The 21,489-nt window shown below is 41.2% G+C and overlaps 3 protein-coding genes across 3 annotated transcripts in view; 2 read left to right on the top strand and 1 right to left on the bottom strand.

Annotated features, from left to right (window-relative positions):
* Nucleotides 1-3,254, bottom strand: part of slc29a1a (solute carrier family 29 member 1a) — a 79,047-nt gene extending 75,793 nt beyond the window's left edge. Inside the window, exon 1 of the mRNA XM_024425113.2 lies at nt 3,124-3,254. The gene's annotated coding sequence lies outside the window, so the exon portion shown is untranslated. The remainder of the gene's footprint in view (nt 1-3,123) is intronic.
* Nucleotides 3,255-11,165: 7,911 nt separating this feature from the next.
* On the top strand, nt 11,166-17,291 carry mtrf1l (mitochondrial translational release factor 1-like). The gene is made up of 7 exons (XM_024425105.1): nt 11,166-11,935; nt 13,428-13,507; nt 13,663-13,846; nt 13,969-14,132; nt 14,270-14,387; nt 14,502-14,638; nt 16,629-17,291. The coding sequence occupies exons 1-7, from the start codon at nt 11,491-11,493 to the stop codon at nt 16,836-16,838; spliced, it is 1,338 nt and encodes a 445-aa protein (XP_024280873.1). The 5' UTR covers nt 11,166-11,490; the 3' UTR covers nt 16,839-17,291.
* Nucleotides 17,292-17,412: 121 nt separating this feature from the next.
* Nucleotides 17,413-21,242, top strand: fbxo5 (F-box protein 5). Its single transcript, XM_024425107.2, has 5 exons — nt 17,413-17,583; nt 18,310-18,987; nt 19,883-19,973; nt 20,231-20,428; nt 20,620-21,242. The coding sequence occupies exons 2-5, from the start codon at nt 18,344-18,346 to the stop codon at nt 20,875-20,877; spliced, it is 1,191 nt and encodes a 396-aa protein (XP_024280875.1). The 5' UTR covers nt 17,413-17,583; nt 18,310-18,343; the 3' UTR covers nt 20,878-21,242.
* Nucleotides 21,243-21,489: the final 247 nt, after the last annotated feature.

The raw sequence follows: 21,489 nt of genomic DNA, 5'->3' as shown, positions 1-21,489 counted from the left end.
TTTAGGAACAACTGGCCTACAGTATATGATGCACTTCCTTCTCAATTTCCATCTCTTGAGGTATGACTTTTCTTTCGCTCAGATTGGACCTGAGAGACCCAAACCAGCACCATAGTGGTAAATATGAGATTGCGTACTTTGGAACCATTTGATACAGCTTTGATCTTACAGATGTCCTCCATCCATCAAAATGTGTCTTCTGATTCATGGGAGCTGTCCCAAAAAGCTCCACACAGCAATGAGACAACATTATTGTACTGGCTGCCAAACCGCAGCTTGACATTACTGTGCAAGTTACATCTCGTCGGAGCTCCTGCTTTAAAGTCACAGCCTCTAAATATTGGCTCACAGCAGCCGGATCAGAGCTGGTGGAGTATTGTTTATTTGGGAGCTGTGGGGGCTTGGGATGGACTCTGGGGGTGAGAGCGGGCACAGAGTTGACTTAACAGCCTTGCTAATACTCTGCTGTTGTGCTGTGCTGCACATGGAAAGGGTTAGTTAGTAGGACTCTAGCTTACTGATGTTAATGTGCCATGAGTTCCAGGGATGCCTGTTGGGCTTCTTTGGAACTCCTTATACCTGCAGAGTTTCAAACCCAAAGTGTGATCTTTTGCACCAATAAGTATTCTGTCTCTGGCAGGAATCAGATCAAATTGTATTTGTCACATGCTCCAAATATAATATAACCTTACAGTGAAATGCTTACTTACAAGCCCTTCACCAACATTGCAGTTAAGAAAATACCTTAAAAAAGTAATGTCACGTTCGTCGTAGTGAGAAGACCAAGGCGCAGCGTAAGATGAATACATACTTTTAATGAAGATGAAGAACACTTAACTATACAAAACAACAAACCGAACATGAAGCTATAATAATACTAGTGCAGACACAGGCAAATAGACAGACATAAAGAAGTTGGCTGCCTAAATATGGTTCCCAATTAGAGACAACGATAAACAGCTGCCTCTAATTGAGAACCAATCTAGGCAACCATAGACATACATAAACACCTAGATAGTAAACGAGCCCATAAACCTACAACAACCCCTAGACAGTACAAAAAACACATACTTCACCCATGGCACACCCTGACCTAATCAAAACAATAAAGAAAACAAAGAATACTAAGGTCAGGGCGTGACAAGAAATAAAAGTAACAAATAATTAAAAAGCAGCAGGAAAATAACAATAGCAAGGCTATATACAGGGGGGTACCGGAACAGAGTCAATGTGCGGGGGCACCGGTTAGTCAAATCAAATCAAATGTATTTATATAGCCCTTCTTACATCAGCTGATATCTCAAAGTGCTATACAGAAACCCAGCCTAAAACCCCAAACAGCAAGCAATGCAGGTGTAGAAGCACGGTGGCTAGGAAAAACTCCCTAGAAAGGCCTAAACCTAGGAAGAAACCTAGAGAGGAACCAGGCTATGAGGGGTGGCCAGTCCTCTTCTGGCTGTGCCAGGTGGAGATTATAACAGAACATGGCCAAGATGTTCAAATGTTCATAAATGACCAGCATGGTCCAATAATAATAATCACAGTAGTTGTCGAGGGTGCAACAAGTCAGCACCTCAGGAGTAAATGTCAGTTGGCTTTTCATAGCCGATCATTAAGAGTATATCTACCGCTCCTTTTGTCTCTAGAGAGTTGAAAACAGCAGGTCTGGGACAGGTAGCACGTCCGGTGAACAGGTCAGGGTTTCACCGGATGTGCTACCTGTCCCAGACCTGCTGTTTTCAACTTTCTAGAGACAGCAGGAGAGTTGGAGAGCGGTATAGATACTCTTAATGATCGAGGTAATATGTACATGTAGTTAGAGTTATTAAAGGATTGTGTCAGTGCGGCTCAGAAATTATAGACCCTGTAATAACCCCTTGGCCACAATTATTTAATTGAGTAAAAGCCACCTGAGGTTGCAAAACTATATGGTTAAATGGTTAAATGTAATGTGTGTTATGACACTGTATAATGTAATATAAAATGGTAATGCTATGATTTTGGAATTATGATTTGTGAGTTATGATTATGTAACAACAAAGTTATTAAGGGCATGTCTGAAAAATGACCTTCCCATTGGCACAGAGCAAGTAACATTAAAGGCATTAGACCGTCGTGAGACAGGTTAGTTTTACCCTACTGATGATGTGTTGTTGCAATAGTTGATGCAATCCTTTATGTTATTAAGGATGTTGCAGGTGAACATTTCTAAATGAGCAGCTTAATTAAAAGATAGTTTAGACCCATACTGTCCTGAAAGTGGCAGGACCCTTTTCCTCAGAACTGCTGCCACCACACAGCTGAGAATGCAATCTCACTCCAGATGACTGTAAGCAATTGCTTATCTGAGCACAGATGCACATTGTAAAAGAGAGAGTGCGTTTACAGTTGTGCTGCTATGTTATGATATGTCTATTCTATAGGGGATATTTTGAGAAGTCGTCGTCGTCGTCCCCCCCTGCAGGGACACCCCCCATATGTAGGATGAGGTTGTGTAGCCTACTGGGACTGTGCATAGTTCATATGAACACAACATCCTACAGCTGACCAAACATTATCTCGTCTCTCTCTCTCTCTCTCTCTCTCTCTCTCTCTCTCTCTCTCTCTCTCTCTCTCTCTCTCTCTCTCTCTCTCTCTCTCTCTCTCACACATGTGAAATCATAAAATATAGGCTTACTAGTGTTGCAAAGTCATATAGCAGTTACACACATATCAAAGAACATGTTGGACCTGCTCGCATGTAACATAGGCTAATCGAACACCTCGCATCATGCACACGCATGGCATGACATATTTCAAATGTAACGGTGCACCTGTCATTTCGAGGTAGCGCAGTGCGATGTTGTCACCATTCGACCTTCAGCTATAAACGAGTTGGTATTTGTGATCTACTCTGTGCAGTATGCATGCACGGTGTTTGGTAAACGCGTTTGTTAAAACAATTTAATCCCAAAACCTGTGCATCAACACCATTAGAAATTTCGCTGACGAACGCTTGGCTACATCATGACGATTCGACTCATATCGTCTCCCCAATAAAAGCTTGTGCCATGTGCAGACTGTTGTCGCATGTAAATAATGGTATTTCCATAGTTAGCTATAGGAGTAAAACGATGTACTTACATGATCAGAAGTGGTGTGATGCTGTCACATTCAAACGCGCTCCATTTCCGCCACATAAAGTTGGTGGGGTGTTCTCCTATCTTCCCAACAGATTCGTTACAGTTGCCTACTCATTTGACGACAAAACTTGTAAACTGGGCTGCATTCATTCCGAAAGCAATGGTGATGGTGGTGACACATGCAAATTAGCATTAGGGGAAATTCAAATTCCTTGAAGCAGAGCACCTCTTACTTTGAATTCTTACAAATCCACGATTTAAATATTTTACTATAAGAATTTGGGTCATAACATGTAGTGGACTTTGATTAGCTTATAATGGAAAGTTTATATTGGAAGTTTTATTATAGCCCATGTATTACACTGATGTGGCATTTATTCATGAGCACTATGAACACTATTAATTCTAATGATAAACATCCTAATATGGGGAAAACAAAGCCAGAGCACACTAAACATTGGATGGAAATACCCCTGTGGATACAATGTAGCAAGTTGTAACAAATTAAAATATTAATTCCCTGCAAAGATAAAGTGAATGAGTCAACTGTAGGAGTCACAACCATGTTATCTATTTGATGTAGCATAATGGATGGTGACTCAATGTTTCAATTTGCCTCAATTTTAATTTCACTCTCCATTACTACCATGACTCAGCACCTCCCAAACAGGAAGCCACATAACACACTAACACTGGGGGAGACACTGTGGCGTGTATACATTGAAATGTGCTCTGACTCACAAATGCCTGCCATAAATATCCACTTGAGAGGCTTTTTTGGTTGGCCCTATTTATTTCCTTCTCCTATACAACTGTACTAGTTCACCAAGAATCCCACCTCAGACTGCAACAGCGTCACATGTTGTCCTGTTTTTAATAGCAGTCACTCAGCCAGCCCTGACAGTAGTGATATCTAGGGTAGCAGGTGTGACTTCCTCTAATCATATACAGTGCATTCAGAAAGTATTTAGACCCCTTGACTTTGACATATTGTTATGTTACAGCCTAAATAGTTTGTTTTCCATCAATCTACACACATTACCCCATAATAACAAAGCAAAAACAGGTTTTTAGAAATGTTTGCAAATGTATTAAAATATATACACTACCGTTCAAAAGTTTAGGGTCACTTAGAAATGTCCTTGTTTTTGAAAGAAAAGCACATTTTTGGTCCATTCAAATAACATCAAATTGATCGGAAATGCAGTGTAGACATTGTTAATGTTGTAAATGACTATTGTAGCTGGAAATAGAGGCCCATTATCAGCAACCATCACTCCTGTATTCCAGTGGCAAGTTGTGTTAGCTAATCCAAGGCTAATTGATCATTAGAAAACCCCTTTGCAATTATGTTAGCACAGCTGAAAATAAAACTGGCCTTCTTTAGACTAGATGAGTATCTGGAGCATCAGCATTTGTGGGTTTGATTACAGGCTCAAAATGGCCAGAAACAAAGACCTTTCTTCTGAAACTCGTCAGTCTACTCCTGGTCTGAGAAATTAAGGCTATTCCATGCGAGAAATTGCCAAGAAACTGAAGATCTCGTACAACACTGTGTACTACTCCCTTCACAGAACAGCGCAAACTGGCCCTAACCAGAATAGAAAGAGGAGTGGGAGGCCCCAGTGCACAACTGAGCAAGATGACAAGTACATTAGAGTGTCTAGTTTGAGAAACAGATGCCTCACATGTCCTCAACTGGCAGCTTCATTAAATAGTACCTGCAAAACATCTCAACATCAACAGTGAAAAGGCAACCCTGGGATGCTGGCCTGCTAGGCAATGTTCCTCTGTCCAGTGTCTGTGTTCTTTTGCCAATCTTAATCTTTTCTTATTATTAGCCAGTCTGAAATGCGGCTTTTTCTTTGCAACTCTGCCTAGAAGGCCAGCATCATGCCATTGGACCACAGGAATGATGGTTGTTGATAATGGGCCTCTGTACACCTATGTAGATATTTCATTTTTAAAAATCAGCTGTTTCCAGCTACAATAGTCCTTTACAACATTAACAATGTCTACACTGTACTTCTGATCAATTTGATGTTATTTTAATGGACAAAAAAAATAGCATTTCTTTCAAAAACAAGGATATTTCTAAGTGGCCCCAAACTTTTGAATGGTAGTTTGTGTATACATCCCAGATATATTTATATATCTGGGGGATTGGAAACAATTACATTGATGGAAGCTACAATCTTTCTGCCATATTGAAACTAATCTACCTCTGAAAAATATATATATATATTTATAATAATACTGAAATATCCCATTTACATAAGTATTCGAACCCTTTACTCAGTACTTTGTTGAAGCACATTTGCCAGCGGTTACAGCCTAGAATCTTCTTGGGTATGATGCTACAAGTTTGTCATTTTGGGAGTTTCCCCCATTCTTCTATGCAGATACTCTCAAGTTCTATCAGGTTGGATGGGGAACATCTGTCATGTTCTGACCTTTATTTCCTTTGTTTTGTCTTTATTTAGTATGGTCAGGGTGTGAGTTGGGGTGGGCAGTCTATGTTTGTTTTTCTATGTTGGGGTTTTGAGTTCAGCCTAGTATGGTTCTCAATCAGAGGCAGGTGTCGTTAGTTGTCTCTGATTGAGAATCATACTTAGGTAGCCTGGGTTTCACTTTTGAGTTGTGGGTGTTTGTTTCCATGTGAGTGTTTGGGCCAAAAGGTACTGTTTCGTTTTGTAAATTCACGTTGTCGGCTTGATTTAGTGGTCAGTGCTTTCTTTAATTAAATTCATCATGAACACTTACCACGCTGCGCTTTGGTCCGATCCTTACTCCTCCTCAGACGAAGAGGAGGAGATCCGTTACAGAAGACTTATCTCAAATCCACTCCTGCGTTGTCTTGGCTGTGTGCTTGGGGTTGTTGTCCTGTTGGAAGGTGAACCTTTTCCCCAATCTGAGGCCCTGAGCGCTCAGGAGCAGGTTTTCATCAATGATCTCTCTGTACTTTTCTCTGTTCATCTTTCCCTCGATCCTGACTAGTTTCCCAGTCCCGCCTCTGAAAAACATCCCAACAGCATGATGCTGCCACCCCCATGCTTCATTGTAGGGATGGTGCCAGGTTTCTTCCAGATGTGACGCTTGACATTCAGACCAAATAGTTAAATCTTGGTTTCATCAGACCAGAGAATCTTGTTTCTCAAGGGCTGAGAGTCCGTTAGCTGTCTTTGGCAAACTCCAAGCGGGCTGTGCCTTTTATTGAAGAGTGGCTTCCATCTGGGCACTCTACCATAAAGGTCTGATTGGTGGAGTGCTGCAGAGATGGTTGTCCTTCTGGAAGGTTCTCCCATCTTCACAGAGGAACTCTAGAGCTCTGTCAGAATGACCATCAGCTTGTTTGTCAGCTCTCTGACCAAGGACCTTCTCCCCGATTGCTCAGTTTGACCGTGCAGCCAACTCTGACATGCACTGTCAACTGTGAGACCTTATATAGACAGGTGTGTGCCTTTCCAAATCATATCCAATCAATTGAATTGACCACAGGTAGACTCCAATCAAGTTGTAGAAACATCTCAAGAATGATCAATGGAAACAGGATGCACCTGAGCTCAATTTTGAGTCCCATTGCAAAGGGTCTGAATACTTATGTTATACTTACTGTTTTTTATTTTTAATACATTTGCAAAAAAAAAAAAAAAAAACTGTTTCGCTTTGTCATTATGGGGTATTGTGTGTAGATTGATGTATTTAATCCATTTTAGAATAAGGCTATAACGTAACAAAATGTGGAAAAAGTCAAAGGGTCTGAATACTTTCCCAAATGCACTGTAATGTTCAACCAAGCACGGGGGGAACTCTGGCAGGGAAAGGTCATGCAATCTCATCCAGGAACCCCAGAGGAGAGAACGAGTGTTGTTTGATATGACTGACAGTTTTTACTTGCTACTGAGGCGATGTGAAAATCCCTCTTCTCCTACATCAAGGCAACATTAATTGTTTTGTTTGAGTAGGCCTTTGTGGAATTGTTTAACTACCTTACCTCATATTAAACATTCTGACAGGAATGTACAAGTACTTGCGAATTCCTCTTATTTGATTTTATATTTATTGTGGATTGCAAGTAAATCCCATTTCTTTGATAACTTCTGACCAAAATAGAAAATATTTTTTTCCATTCACATAAAATTCTAATGAGTGAGAATTGGATGAGGAGTCAACCAAGAACGGAATACATATTAGGAACTCCCTCCATGTCAGTAAGACCTTCCTCCATCATCAGAGCTTCCTCCTCAGAAGTCAGATCGTAACCCTTCCTCCTCAGAACTGATACCTCCCCTAGTCATGTCTTAACCCTGCATTAATCAAGCATCACCCTTCCTCCTCAACCCTCACCCTATTAGGTGAGATGTGACTGATGCATGGGTGAGAGAGGTGAGGCGGAGGGGTGACACCTGAGCAAATCAGGGGTAAGCGTTGAAGGGGAGTAGTGACGTTTGACTAGTGCATGGTGAGACACTACTAGCGGAGGGGTGAAGTCTGACGAGGAGGGGTGGGGAAGTTCCTAATATGTATACCACAATCCTGACCTCATTCAACAAGTCACTCTTTGTTTGAAATACACATTTAAAACAGTACTTGTCTTGTTTTGCAGCTGTCTGCTTCCTTTGTCTACCTCCCTCACCTCTGACTGAAAATCCCCCTTAGAATATTACAAGTGTAATTGCATCCAACTCCCATGTGGATTTAAGTTGGATTGCTGAAATAGTGTGCGGTGCCAGATGTTTTTTACTCTGGTTGTGTAGGCGCCATACACCCCTGACAGCCCCCCAGGTCCTGTAATCTATGGTGACACAGCACAGTCGCTGGCCTGACCCATATTAAGAAAATCCTTCTAATTCCCTTAAATAATTAGCACGAAGCATAACTTTGCAGGAGATTAACATTTTTTCAGGAATCATATGGGGCAGCCTGCCCAAAAAGTCTGATGGAAGTCCTGCAGCCAGAAGTTATTCATCCATAGGATCACCCGAGTCTTGTATTGAGAATTTTAGCAAACTGGGGGGTAGATTGTGAAAGATGATTTAAACCAGTGTGTCTGATTGTCTGATCTTTCTTGTGATAACACTGTCTACTCTTTGAAGCGACCCATTGATCCAGCACAATGTAAACCAAGTTAATTTCCACATCTACAGGGGTGGTCATTGTGTCTTTGGGGGGATTTTTGTAGTTACTTTAGATCAAGAGATAGTGATTTCACTATATTGGCAGCGGCACCAAGGCTAAACCCTATAATTGGCACTTTGGGCTTGTATCCCTCACAGGGAATCGACCCCACTGGGCACAAACTGGTTAAATCAACATTCTTTCAACGCAATGTCAATGTATTGTGACATGGAATCTACGTGGAATATACACTGGATTTGGAAAAGTCATCAAAATTATTGTTTTGAGAGTGATATTTCAACCACAGGATTATGTCATCATGGTAACCAACATAGACAAACCTTGTATAAAATATACTGAACAAAAATAAAACGCAACATGTAAAGTGTTGGTCCCATGTTTCATGAGCTAAACTAAAAGATCCCAGAAATGTTCCATACGTACAAAAAGCTTATTTCTCTCGCATTTTGTGCATACATTTGTTTACATGCCTTCTAGGGTGCATTTATCCTTTGCAAAAATAATCCATCCACCTGACAGGTGTGGCATATCAAGAAGCTGATTAAACAGCATGATCATTACACAGGTGCACCTTGTGCTGGGTGCAATTAAAGGCCACTCTAAAATGTGCAGTTTTGTCCTCACAACACAATGCCACAGATAAAGTTTTTGAGGGAACGTGCACTTGTCATGCTGACTGCAGGAATGTCCACCAGAGCTGTTGCCAGATAATTTAATGTTCATTTCTCTACCATAAGCTGCCTCCAAAGTCCTTTTAGAGAATTTCTTACTGGAGAATTGATCTAAAGCTATTATTTTGGTCTCCTATCCAGCATTTTAAACAAGCCCAGCTTAGATATGATACTTGTCACTGACTATTATCAATGTGCTATCATGAGAATGATTGTTGAGAGATCTCCACTTAAAAACTAAATATAGATTCACTGCTGCTATCGAAGTCATTCCAAAGGGTAGGTTTAACAGAGCAAATGAAATGTGACTGTACTTTATCAATCATCAATGATGCTATTTAGGCCTACATAGCATTTATAAAGTCATCAACAGCTATTGCTTCAATTCAACACAGAAGTAAACTAAAAATAGACAATACAATAGCCCTAGGATTTCAAGCTCTGGTTGATTTAATTGTGTTTCGTTGTCAACGCAACCAAATATCAACATTTGAAGAAGATGCATTTTCTGCTTGGATAGTTCCTTCTGTGCCACTGACTTAGTCTGACTTTAATTCCAGTTTGTCTTCAAATAAAACATTTATGTGTTGGATTCACATCTCCATCTCAACCAAAACTCAAAGTTAAAGGACTAAATCAAATCAATAGGACTAAATCAAATCAAACAAGCATTTAAAGATTGATTTGAGCATAAGGGCCATGAAAGACAGGCAGACGAAGGATGGAAGATGATTACATTCATAATGGTCAAAAACAGTAGCTAGCTAACAACAACCAACTACTTCCTGTTTTGTCTTCTTCTGCAGTCGCGAAAAGCTGGTGTAGTCTGGTTGTAGTGTTGTGACTACTTATTTACTACCAACATCAAGTAGTAAAAGTCTCAACCTGATTACTACTGGAAACTGTGTGTGTTCCTTGCATTCCATCCTATCTATCTCATGGGCAAAGAAAATATGAATCACAGCTGGGAAATCCTCATTTTCCAAGGAACCAAAAGCACTGAGCAACAGCCAAATCTGGTTAAATATAATATGTTTTATCCTGCCCAAGGCAAATTCCAAGGGAAACCAAATTTGGCAATACTCTTCTTGAACTTGATTTGCTTTATGAGCTGCCAATCGTATGATGGTGCACAGCTGCAAGCAATAACCTACCAACATCATACACATAGAGTACTGTAATGAAACCATTACCCCATTTCTACCCACTGGGCACAGACGTCTAGTTTCTACCCACTGGGCACAGACGTCTAGTTTCTACCCACTGGGCACAGACGTCTAGTTTCTACCCACTGGGCACAGACGTCTAGTTTCTACCCACTGGGCACAGACGTCTAGTTTCTACCCACTGGGCACAGACGTCTAGTTTCTACCCACTGGGCACAGACGTCTAGTTTCTACCCACTGGGCAGAGACGTCTACCCACTGTTCAACGTCTAGTTTTGATTTTGGTTAAAAGTTGGGTGAAAATATATAATATATATATAATCAGTTTTCCATGTTGATTCAACCTCATCACATATATTTGGGGGGTTGAAATTACGTGGAAACAATGTTGATTCAAGCAGTTTTTAGTTACATATATAGTGGGTAGTTACATATATATCATTGGTAGTTAGTTACACATTACACAACCTGTAAATTGACTATTCAGTGAACTGCAAAGTTGGATGGATGTTGCCTCCCATCTGCTGGTGGAACATGGGATGGTTGTTCCCTGGGTTGTTTCCATAAACAGTAAACACAACAGTCAAAGTGGTCATTAAGACAGTCCCGTGCAGTGACACATTCATGTTTTGACATTTGAATGCTTTGGTGAAGTTTTATACAACATTGTTATTTTTACACAATGCGATACTTAGGGAATAAGGCACGAGAGGTTGTGGTTTAAGGCCAGTATACCAAGGCTAAGGGCTGTTCTTATGTACGACTCAAAGCAGACTCAACGTGGAGTGCCTGGATACAATCCTTAGCTGTTGTATATTGGCCATATACCACAAACCCTCAATGTGCCTTATTGCTATTATAAACGGGTTACCAAGGTAATTATAGCATTAAATAAATATATATTTTTTTGCAAATCAGCACCAGGAGCCAAACTATCCGGTTTATTATATACTGTAGCTACTACTACTAATAAATCTTAATGTTTTGGCTACATGTATTTGTTTACTTACGGTAATTTACGTGTTTATTTCCATACTTACGGTATATGAGAATCGAAATAGTGCGCAACTACCTATGTGCAAAAACCAACATGTCAGCGCCCTTGAGCTGCACCTCTCAAAGAACTTCTCTGGCTTTGGTGATGGTTAGCTAGCTACGATAAATGAACATCCAGAAAAAAATGATTTATGGAAAATAGTCGTTATGGTCGATACAACTGTACACACTATCCAAAACCCTTCAGAACGTCATATCACTTCAATTAGCTGTCGTTGTGTAGTGCAAAACAAATCAGCTAGCTAACTAGATAATATGCTAAACAAATCAACAAATTATAAAGAGTAATATTGTTCCACTGTTGTATTAAGCCTTTTATGCGAACCATTGTTTAGTATGGCTTTTACTCAAGCTGTCAAAATGCACGTAGGGAACGTGTGTGGTCGTTCCTGGATGTCCTCTTACCAGAGGGGGTCTACTGTCATGTCCCAAAGACAAAGAGATTACGGAGCGGTTCTATGCGGTAGATGTCAAAATTCGTCCCAAAAGCTTTGCCCAAATAGTAGAGCTATGCATGCAACTCGGCCATTGATGATTACAAAGTTACTGTCAGTGGACGAGATCTTTGCCAGAAGATCACTACAGGATTACATCAAGAAGATGGAGACAGAGTACAGAGATAGTCTGACAGTTGTCAACATGACAGAGGGACAGCAGGACGGTGAAGAGGAATTGAGAGTGAAGAGAACAAGAGTTTCTGTACTAGCCCCACTAATCCAGTACACCAGAGAGCTTCAGACAAAACAGCAGGAATTTGCTGAAACTGAAACATTACTGAAAGGTGAGGCCACACCTAATGTGTGATGTTCTATCAACAGAAGGGCATCTCGTGACCAATAGGTATCAGCAGCTTGTGAGTTTGACATTGTAACAAACGGTACCTGTTCCTACATCAGGTGACTGTGTATAATGTATGCATCTTGTATCTATCTACCACTGAACAAAAATATAAATGCAACCATTTCTAAGATTTACAGTTCATATTTGAAATCAGTCAATTGAAATAAATTTATTAGGCCCAAATCTATGGATTTCACATGACTGGGAATACAGATATGCATATGTTGGTCACAGATACCTTTTTTTTTAAAGGTCAGGGCATGGATCAGAAAACCAGTCAGTATCTGGTGTGACCACCATTTGCCTCATGCAGCGTGACGACACCTTCGAATAGAGTTGATCTAACTGTTGATTGTGGCCTGTGGAATGTCATCCCACTACTCTTCAATGGCTGTGCAAAGTCGCTGGATATTGGCGGGAATTTGAACATGCTGCCATACACGTCGATTCAGAGTATCCCAAACACGCTTGATGGGTGACATGTCTCTTGAGTATGCAGGCCATGGATGAACTGGGACATTTTCAGCTTCCAGGAATTGTGTACAGATCCTTGTGACATGGGGCTGTGCAATATCATGCTGAAACATGAGGTGATGGCGGCGGATGAATGGCTCGACAATGGGCCTCAGGATCTTGTCATGGTATCTCTGTACATTCAAATTGCCCTCAATAAAATGTGGTCTTCGTTGTCCGTAGCGTATGCCTGCCCATTCCAAAGCCACTATGGGGCAGTCTTCACAATGTTGACATCAGCAAACCGCTCGCCAACACGACACCATACACACTGTCTGCCATCTGCCCGGGACAGTTGTAACCAAAGTCATCCGTGAAGAGCACTTCTCCAGTGTGTCAGTGGCCATCGAAAGTGAGCATTTGCCCACTGAATTCGGTTACGACACCGAACTGCAGTCAGGTCGAGACCCAAGTGAGGACGATGAGCACTCAGATGAGTTTCCCTGTGACTTTTTCTGACAGTTTGTGTTCCCTGGGCTGGCGCGGGTATACGTGGTCTGCCGTGGTGAAGCCGGCTGCCAAATTCTCTAAAATGACGGTGGTGGCTTATGGTAGAAAAGTTCAAATGAAATTCTCTGTCAACAGTTCTATTGGACATTCCTCCTGTCAGTATGCATGACAAAACTGCAAATTTTAGTGGCCTTTTGTTGTCCCCAGCACCTGTGTAATGATCATGCTGTTTAATCAGCTTCTTGATATGCCACACCTGTCAGGTAGATGGATTATCTTGGCAAAGAATGTTAACTAACTAACAGGGATGTTAACAAATGTGTGAAATGTGAGAGAAATAAGCTTTTTATGCGTATTGAAACATGGGACCAACACTTTACATTTTGCATTTATATTTCTGTTCGGTATAAATGGATCTTTCACTGATAGTAAATTCAGTGAAATAAGAAACATTGTTTTTCCTTTCTAAGATGACGACCCAGACATGCGTGACCTGGCAGTCCTTGAGAGGGAGGCTTGTCAGAAAGCGATTCAAGATGTTAGACAAAAGGTACACACCTGCATTTTAAGTTCCCCCTACAGTCGGAATAAGATGACACTGATTAAAGCACGTTTAGGATGCCGAAAGGAAATCGAATCAGTATGGAAAACATAGTTTGAGAAAATTACTAAACTGTCATGTCTGATTCTTCTACATTCCTTCAGATCCTGTCCCTGTTGATCCCTGAGGAGGAGTCAGACATGAGTGACCTGGTCCTGGAGGTCACCGCAGGGGTCGGAGGTCAGGAGGCCATGCTCTTCACTGCAGAGGTCTTTGACATGTACCAGAGCTTTGCAGCACACCAGGGCTGGGGGTTTGACATCCTGGAGTACATGAAAAGTGAAATAGGTCAGTCACATTAACAGGTTTGTTGTTGTCAAACCATTCCTGTTGCTAGTGTTTACCCAAACTTCAACTGACTCCATTTTATGAATGGTAACTTTGTGTGTGTGAATGTCAACTGTCTGCAGGTGGGTTACGTCATGCATCAGCCAGTGTCAGTGGTCCTAAGAGCTACAAGAGGATGAAGTTTGAGGCAGGTGTGCATCGCGTGCAGAGAGTCCCTAAGACTGAGAAACAGGGCCGAATGCACACCAGCACCATGACCGTGGCAGTGCTACCCCAGCCTACAGAGGTGAGACCTTCCCTGAGGCATTTGGCCCTTGTACTTACCTTGTACTTACCTTCTTTCTTTGGTAACATTACCACTGTTATCAAAGATTAAGTACAGACTTATTTTGCTAAGTGCTCAATTCATTATTTCTTTTTCAGATCACTTTCACAATTAATGCGAAGGACTTGAGGATTGAAACCAAGAGGGCGAGTGGAGCCGGGGGCCAGCATGTCAACACCACAGACAGCGCAGTGCGAATAGTTCATCTACCGACAGGTAATCTCAGCCAATACAATTCCGCAAGGATCAGACAGTGGAGTATGAAACTCCTATTCTTATATAGATTTGATTTGAAACCAATGGCGTTTTATCTCTGTTTTGGGGTCATAGGTGTGGTATCAGAATGCCAGCAGGAAAGATCCCAGCTGAAAAATAAGGAGAAGGCCATGAAGGTTTTACGTGCCAAACTCTATAGTATGAGGCTGGAAGAAGAGACCAGTAAGCGATATACTGCACGGAAAGTCCAGGTACGAATCTGAACTGCACACATACAAGATTGTTCCTGGTCAAAATTGTTATATAAGGAATGGATATCAAAATCCAGTTCAAAGTTTTACATACAGTGCATTTGGAAGGTATTCAGCTCCCTTGACATTTTCCACATCTTGTTACGTTAAAGCCTTATTCTAAAATTGATTAAATAAAAACATTTCCTCATCAATCTACACAAAATACCCCATAATGACAAAGTGAAAAGTTGTATTTTTTATTTTTTGCAAATGTATAAAAAATAACAACTGAAATACCTTATTTACATAAGTATTCAGACCCTTTGCTATGTGACTTGAAATTGAGCTCAGGTGCATAGTGTTTCCATTGATCATCCTTGAGATGTTTCTACAACTTGATTGGAGTCCACCTGTAGTAAATTCAATTGATTGGACATGATTTGGAAAGGCACACACCTGTCTATAAGGTCCCACAGTTGACAATGCATGTCAGAGCAAAAACCAAACCATGAGGTTGAAGGAATTGTCCGTAGAGCTCTGTGACAGGATTGTGTCGAGACAGATCTGGGGAAGGGTACCAAAACATTTCTGCAGCATTGAAGGTCCTCAAGAACACAGTGTCTTCTATCATTCTTGAATGGAAGAAGTTTGGAACCACCAACACTCTTCCTTGAGCTGGCTGCCTGGCCAAACTGAGCAATCGGGGGAGAAGGGCCTTGGCCAGGGAGGTGACCAAGAACCCAATGGTAACTCTGGAGCTCAGTCAAAGTTCCTCTGTGGGGATATAAGAAACTTCCAGAAAGACAACCATCTCTGCAGCACTCCTCCAATCAGGCCTTTATGGTAGAGTGGCCAGACAGAAGCCACTCCTCAGTAAAAGGCACATGACAGCCCGCTTGGAGTTTGCCAAAAGGTACCTAAAGACTTTCAGACAATGAAAAACAAGATTCTCTGGTCTGTTGAAACCAAGATTTTACTCTTTGGCCTGAATGCCAAGCGTCACGTCTGGAGGAAACCTGGCACCGTCCCTATGGTGAAGTGTGGTGTCAGCATCAGGCTCTGGGGATGTTTTTCAGTGGCAGGGACGGGGAGACTAGTCAGGATCGAGGGAAGGATGAACAGCGTGAAGTACAGAGAGATCCTTGATGAAAACCGGCTCCAGAGCACTCAGGACCTCAGACTGGGGCAAAGGTTTACCTTCCAACAGGACAGCAACCCTAAGCACACTGCCAAAACAATGCAGGAGTTTCTCAAGTCTCTGAATGTCCTTGAGTGGCCCAGCCAGAGCACGGACTTGAACCCGATCGAACATCTCTGGGGAGACCTGAAAATAGCTGTGCAGCGACGATCCCCATCCAACCTGACAGCTTGAGAGGATCTGCAAAGAAGAATGGGGAAAAACTCCCCAAATACAGCTTTGCCAAGCTTGTAGCGTCATGCCTAAGACTCAAGGCTATAATCGCTGCCGAAGGTGCTTCATAAACGTACTGAGTAAAGGATCTGAATACTTATGTAAATGTGATAGTTTTTTATTTTTGATTAATTAGCAAACATTTCTAAACTGTTTTTGCTTTGTCATTATCCGGTATTGTGTGTAGATTGAGGGGGGGAAATAATTTAATACATTTTAGAATAAGGCTGTAATGTAACAAAATGTGGAAAAAGTCAAGGGGTATGAATACTTTCCAAATGCACTGTATGTTTACCACAAAGTAATTTACAAAACCTAGACTTGAACTCTCAAAAAGACAGTGTTGTAGAAAGACAATGGACAGCAATGGGCAAAAGTTAATATGGTTTGCAATGATAGAATCGACATGACTGACATAGGTGAGAAAGTTGTCTGTTGGAAGATTTAATGCCTTGAAAGTGGAAGCTGAGATGGGCTTGGGGGAGTGGGAACTCAAATAGTTGCCGGCTGTCTGTTGGTTACAAAGCTTTTACACTAAGTGTTGGTCTGTATAGCACATTTTCTTTATTGACTATGTTTAATCTATCCTTTTTTTAGATTGGTACCAAAGGTAGATCTGAGAAAATCAGGACCTACAACTTTCCCCAGGACCGAATCACAGATCATCGGATTTTGAAAACAGTGCATGATGTCAGGGAGTTTCTTGTGGGCGAAGAGCTTCTAGAGGAAATGAATTTGGCACTAGAGGAGTTCTCTAACCAGGAGATTCTCATGGACATTCTTGGAGAAAATAACTCTGATCAATAATAGTCTATGTGGTAGTTTACATTAAATCTATGAAGCTATGCATGTTGTCTTTTGCAAGATCAGTGTGCTTGTTTGCCTTCATGGTTTTAGTTTAAGAGCCCACTTTACACACTCCGCCCATGGGTGTGAACTGCCAGTTCTCAAACTGCTTTTTTATCTTTTAGCAGTAAAACTTCAGAATACATCAGTACCCCCTCCCCCCAGCAGAGACAAAGTATTGCCCAATGAATTATATTTGTGTATGACATGACAGGTATTTGTCAGTGACTGCCTATTACTTTATTCATGCTGTGTTGACTGCCCTTTTCTTTTCCCATATTTCAAACACATTTTTAAAAGAATAGAATCATTGCACCAATATTTAAACGAGTCGCGTACACCTCGACATATTTTCTACTGTATTTTCCAAGAAAGGTTTTTAAACTGAAAATAAAAAATTGTATTTTTTTTAAATACTGGGGGGAAAATGCAGCGGTCTATTGCGCTCTGACGTATAACGTCAGCGTGCGCTTTCCTCTACTCCCATTTGTTTCCCGGTTTAAAGGTAACTGCCCTGCTTGGTCCTCATTGGTGTGCGCCTTTTGGACACGGATTTCAAATGTGTAGCTAGGAAACAGGCGCATTTTCATATTGTCCTCATTCAAGTAGTTCTCAAGTTTGTGAAACCCCGCTTAGCGAGCTAATGTCATTAGCAAAAGTTTAACAGCAGAAATAGGTGGGAATCAAGAAGTCATTAAAGTTACAGGTATGAAACATTTTGTTACGTTACCTCAAGTTTGCTATTATAGCTAGCTAACTTGTGTTCATCTATGATATGTCGCAATTCATTTGATGCAGGCTGGTTAGTTTGCAACGTTAGTAAATGATAACCAATTTGACTAGCCATAACTATCTGGCTTAGCTACCTAGCTATGAAGTTTAATATTCATTTAATGTTCGGTAGTTAACTGCTTTGTAGCTATACATTTTGCAATGACGTTAATATCAATATTACAGTTTCGTTTTTAAGCGCTAAATGTACGCGCGTAAAATTAGAGGTTAGCTAGCCTTGGCTATCCTATGAATATAATAACCACAGTCAACATTATCTTTAATATAACGAAGGTTAACGTTACTGGAAAGATCTGATGCTGCAAACGACTAGCGTTAACGATGGTCTTTTAGTAGTTAACTACAGTATTTTACTCAATTGTCTAGCCAGTTAGCTAGCTATGTTACAAGCTAAATTGGGGGGAACTAGGAGTGCGCCCTTTGGAGAGATTGCAGTTCTACGTTGTCTTTATACTTTTTGATCAACCAAAACAATATCTAGCTAATGTTACATTTTAGAGAATATAACAAACTAGTGTAAGTGGGCAATCCACTGTGGTTTGATGCACAACGTGTTGTAGTTCTGACTAGCTGTCCAGTTTGGCGCGTTTTGATTGAGATGAAACTGGCTAATGCAACTTTTTATCTTCTCTACCTCAAGGTTACAATTTGAACACAATCAGTCATTTAAAAAAATGAAATATCCGTCCAACTACGAGCAACCCCGATTTCCATGCGACATGGAGAAACATGTCACATACAAGGAGTCTGGCCTGAGAACCTCACCACTAAAGGAATGCGCCCAAGTAGTAGCCAAATCACAGCTCTCACCATGTGTCACCACAGCTGCAAACTTTTGCCTCAAGGATGATGTGAAAGGTGTTCACAATAAGGAGAATAACCAACATAATGTGGACCTTGACGGGGTGAACCTAGGCTGTGAAGCATTCGAGGACAGCGGTTTCCTGTCTTTACAGAACAGCCAGATAGAGGACTTTGATAACTTAAAGGAACTAGAGAAGTCTCCAGGACAGCATATATTCTCCCCAAGTACTCCAGTTGCTGATTATCACAACAAGGCTAAGCATACTGCCTCAAAACTCCCCATACTGAAGTTTCAACACGCTGTATGCCAAGAACTCGCCAAAAGTTTCAAGAGGACCCAAAGCTATGACTGGTCTGTCATTAGCAGGCTAGCAGAGGACTCTGGCCTTGAAAGGGTTATTGGTGGGCACTTGGGCCTTGAATGTATGGACGTTTTAAAAGCACTGCTAGAGAGGGACATGAAGCACATCCTCACAAGAATCCTGCTTCTGCTAGGAGATGTAGACTTAATAAGGTAAACATGTGATCTTTACTGGTCCTATGACAGTTGTAGAGGTTTTTCAACTTGGAAATGCATTTATACTCTTGTGTATTCATTGACAGTGGTTTGAAAAGTACTCAATTGTCATACTTAAGTAATAAAGTTGCCTTAATAGAAAATTGCTCAAGTAGAAGTGAGTCGCCCAGTAAAATCCTACTTGAGTAGGTCAAAGTATTTTGTTTTAAATATACTTAAGTATCAAAAGTAAATGTAATTGCTAAAATATGCTTAAGTATCAAAAGTAAGAGTGTAAATCATTTCAAATTCCTTATGTTAGGCAAACCATACTGGTCCATTTTCTTAATTTACGGACAGCCAAGTGCTCAATCCAACACTCAGACATGATTTACAAACGAAGCATGTGTTCAGTGAGTTCGCCAGATCAGGGGCATTAGGGATGACCAGGGATGTGGGACGGCAGGTAGCCTAGTGATTAGGGTTGTACTAGTAATCGAAAGGTTGAAAGATCGAATCCCCGGGCTGACAAGGGGAAAAAATCTGTCGTTCTCCCCCTGAACAAGGCAGTTACACTGTTCCTAGGCCGTCATTGAAAATAAGAATTTGTTCTTAACTGGCTTGCCTAGTTAAATAAAGGTTTTTAAAAAATGTATATTAAATGTTCTCTTGATAAATGTGAATCAAACCATTTTCCTACCTTGCTAAGCATTCAAAATGTAATGCATACTTTTGGGTGTCATGGAAAATGTATGGAGTAGAAAGTACATACTTTTCTTTGGGAATGTAGTTAAGTAAATGTAAAAAATATTTTAAAAATACCCCCAAAAACTACTTATGTGGTACTTTCAGGTGTTTTTACTTAAGTACTTTACACTGCTGTTCATTCATGGTGGTTTTGTTTTCTTCACAGCTGTAGAAAAGTGAGCAAGACCTGGAGAAAAGTAATCTGCCAAGACAAGTCTGCACTCTGTAGATGCGACCAGGCTAAAGAGCGACTCAGGGTAAGCGCTTACATTTAACTGGGGTTACTATAGTCATTGTATACCCTTTTTCGGGTGGCAATAGTTCTGAACCACATTGATGGGTTTTTTTTTTAGCTTGCAACTGCTCCCAACTTGCTAATCCCTTATGCTGATATGTTCTTTATCTGGATTCATTTACAGGGGCCCCTTCCAGTACTTCAATGTTAATGACCTAGCCATAGGGTAATCCACTGTATGAACATTGTTTGATAAATGACAATGTCTATTTGTTGTAGGACCCAAGAACCTCTGCAGGACTGGAGAATGTGGGCTCTTTGACGCGAGATGCGGCACTGTCCCGGGTTGTGATGTCCTGTATGCAGAGAGTAGCTTCAACCCCTATCCAGAAGTCTACCTATAGGACGCGCTCCCAGAGAGAAGGTACACAGACGCTGTACTGCTCCCAGCAATCTCGCTTCAGAGAATACCAAGAGGTGAGGGTTGTGCTATCCACTTTGCTTGTAACGGTACAGAGGACATGATGGTGCTCAGTGTGTGTACTTATTGAGAGTTGGTGTCACCCTTAAATCAGTTCCAAGAAAGTCATTGACATGTTCATGTTACAAATGATACAATGAGTGAGATATGCTCTGTAGTCTTTTTTACCTTTGGTTTTGTTCTCTAGGCTGCCAGTTTGCTGAAGCAGCACGAGTCGTTGAAACCCTGTAAACGCTGCGGCTCTCCTGCCAAGCACAATGCAGACGCCATGAGGGCCACCTGTACCCGCCTCAGCTGTGGATTTGACTTCTGCACCCTGTGCCAGGGCCCTTTTCATGGCTCCTCAGCCTGCCAGACAGGGCTGCCCCGGGGGCCTAGCAGCTCCAGGGCTAACCCTATCCTCATCGGCAGCGCTCGCAGCAAGAGGAACGTCAGACGCCTGTGAGATCAATGCAGCCCTGGATGAAGACTCAATCATTAACCTTTTTAAAACCAACAACATTTCAAATCTTATTTATTAGTTTTAGTCATGGACCTTTTAACACACTGCCCCCTCTCAGGCCAAAAGGATCTCGGGCTATTGGAATACTCTGTGTTAGAACACACTGCATTCTGTGACAATCCCGTGATGTCAGTTGTCCGGCATTAGTCGTCAGAAAGCGACAATCTTACTGGAAGCCAAAAAAATATCATTTTACCTGAATTGTACATTAATTTAATATTTCTTAATGGAATATCTGTCTGTAAATATATATTTTAAATGTGAGATGTAAATATTTATATTGTTGAAATAAAATGTATCTTTGGGGATTTTTTTTCTCTCCACGTGTATTTTTCAAAGCTACATACCACCAGGAAACGTGTACATGCGCAAACTTATTTTAAAAATGTAATCAAGCCCAGAGTGGCGCATTGGTCTAAGGCACTGCATCTGTGCTAGAGGCTACAGACCCTGGTTAGATTCTAGGCTGTATCATAACCGGCTGTGATTGGGAGTCCCACAAGGTGACGTGCAATTGGCCCAGCGTTGTCTGGGTTAGGGTTTGGCTGGGGTAGG

This window comes from Oncorhynchus tshawytscha, linkage group LG06, assembly GCF_018296145.1.
Source record: "Oncorhynchus tshawytscha isolate Ot180627B linkage group LG06, Otsh_v2.0, whole genome shotgun sequence".
Taxonomy (NCBI): Eukaryota; Metazoa; Chordata; class Actinopteri; order Salmoniformes; family Salmonidae; genus Oncorhynchus; species Oncorhynchus tshawytscha.
The sequence above is the reverse complement of the archived record's forward strand: the minus strand, read 5'-3'. Positions and strand labels throughout refer to the sequence as shown.

Coding starts and splice junctions, on each gene's coding strand:
- mtrf1l (XM_024425105.1), top strand. CDS start 11,491: ATGGCTTTTACTCAAGCTGTCAAAATGCACGTAGGGAACGTGTGTGGT. Junction 13,847..13,968: donor GTACATGAAAAGTGAAATAG/GTCAGTCACATT, acceptor AACTGTCTGCAG/GTGGGTTACGTCATGCATCA. Junction 14,639..16,628: donor ATACTGCACGGAAAGTCCAG/GTACGAATCTGA, acceptor TCCTTTTTTTAG/ATTGGTACCAAAGGTAGATC.
- fbxo5 (XM_024425107.2), top strand. CDS start 18,344: ATGAAATATCCGTCCAACTACGAGCAACCCCGATTTCCATGCGACATG. Junction 18,988..19,882: donor GGAGATGTAGACTTAATAAG/GTAAACATGTGA, acceptor TTTTCTTCACAG/CTGTAGAAAAGTGAGCAAGA. Junction 20,429..20,619: donor GCTTCAGAGAATACCAAGAG/GTGAGGGTTGTG, acceptor TTTGTTCTCTAG/GCTGCCAGTTTGCTGAAGCA.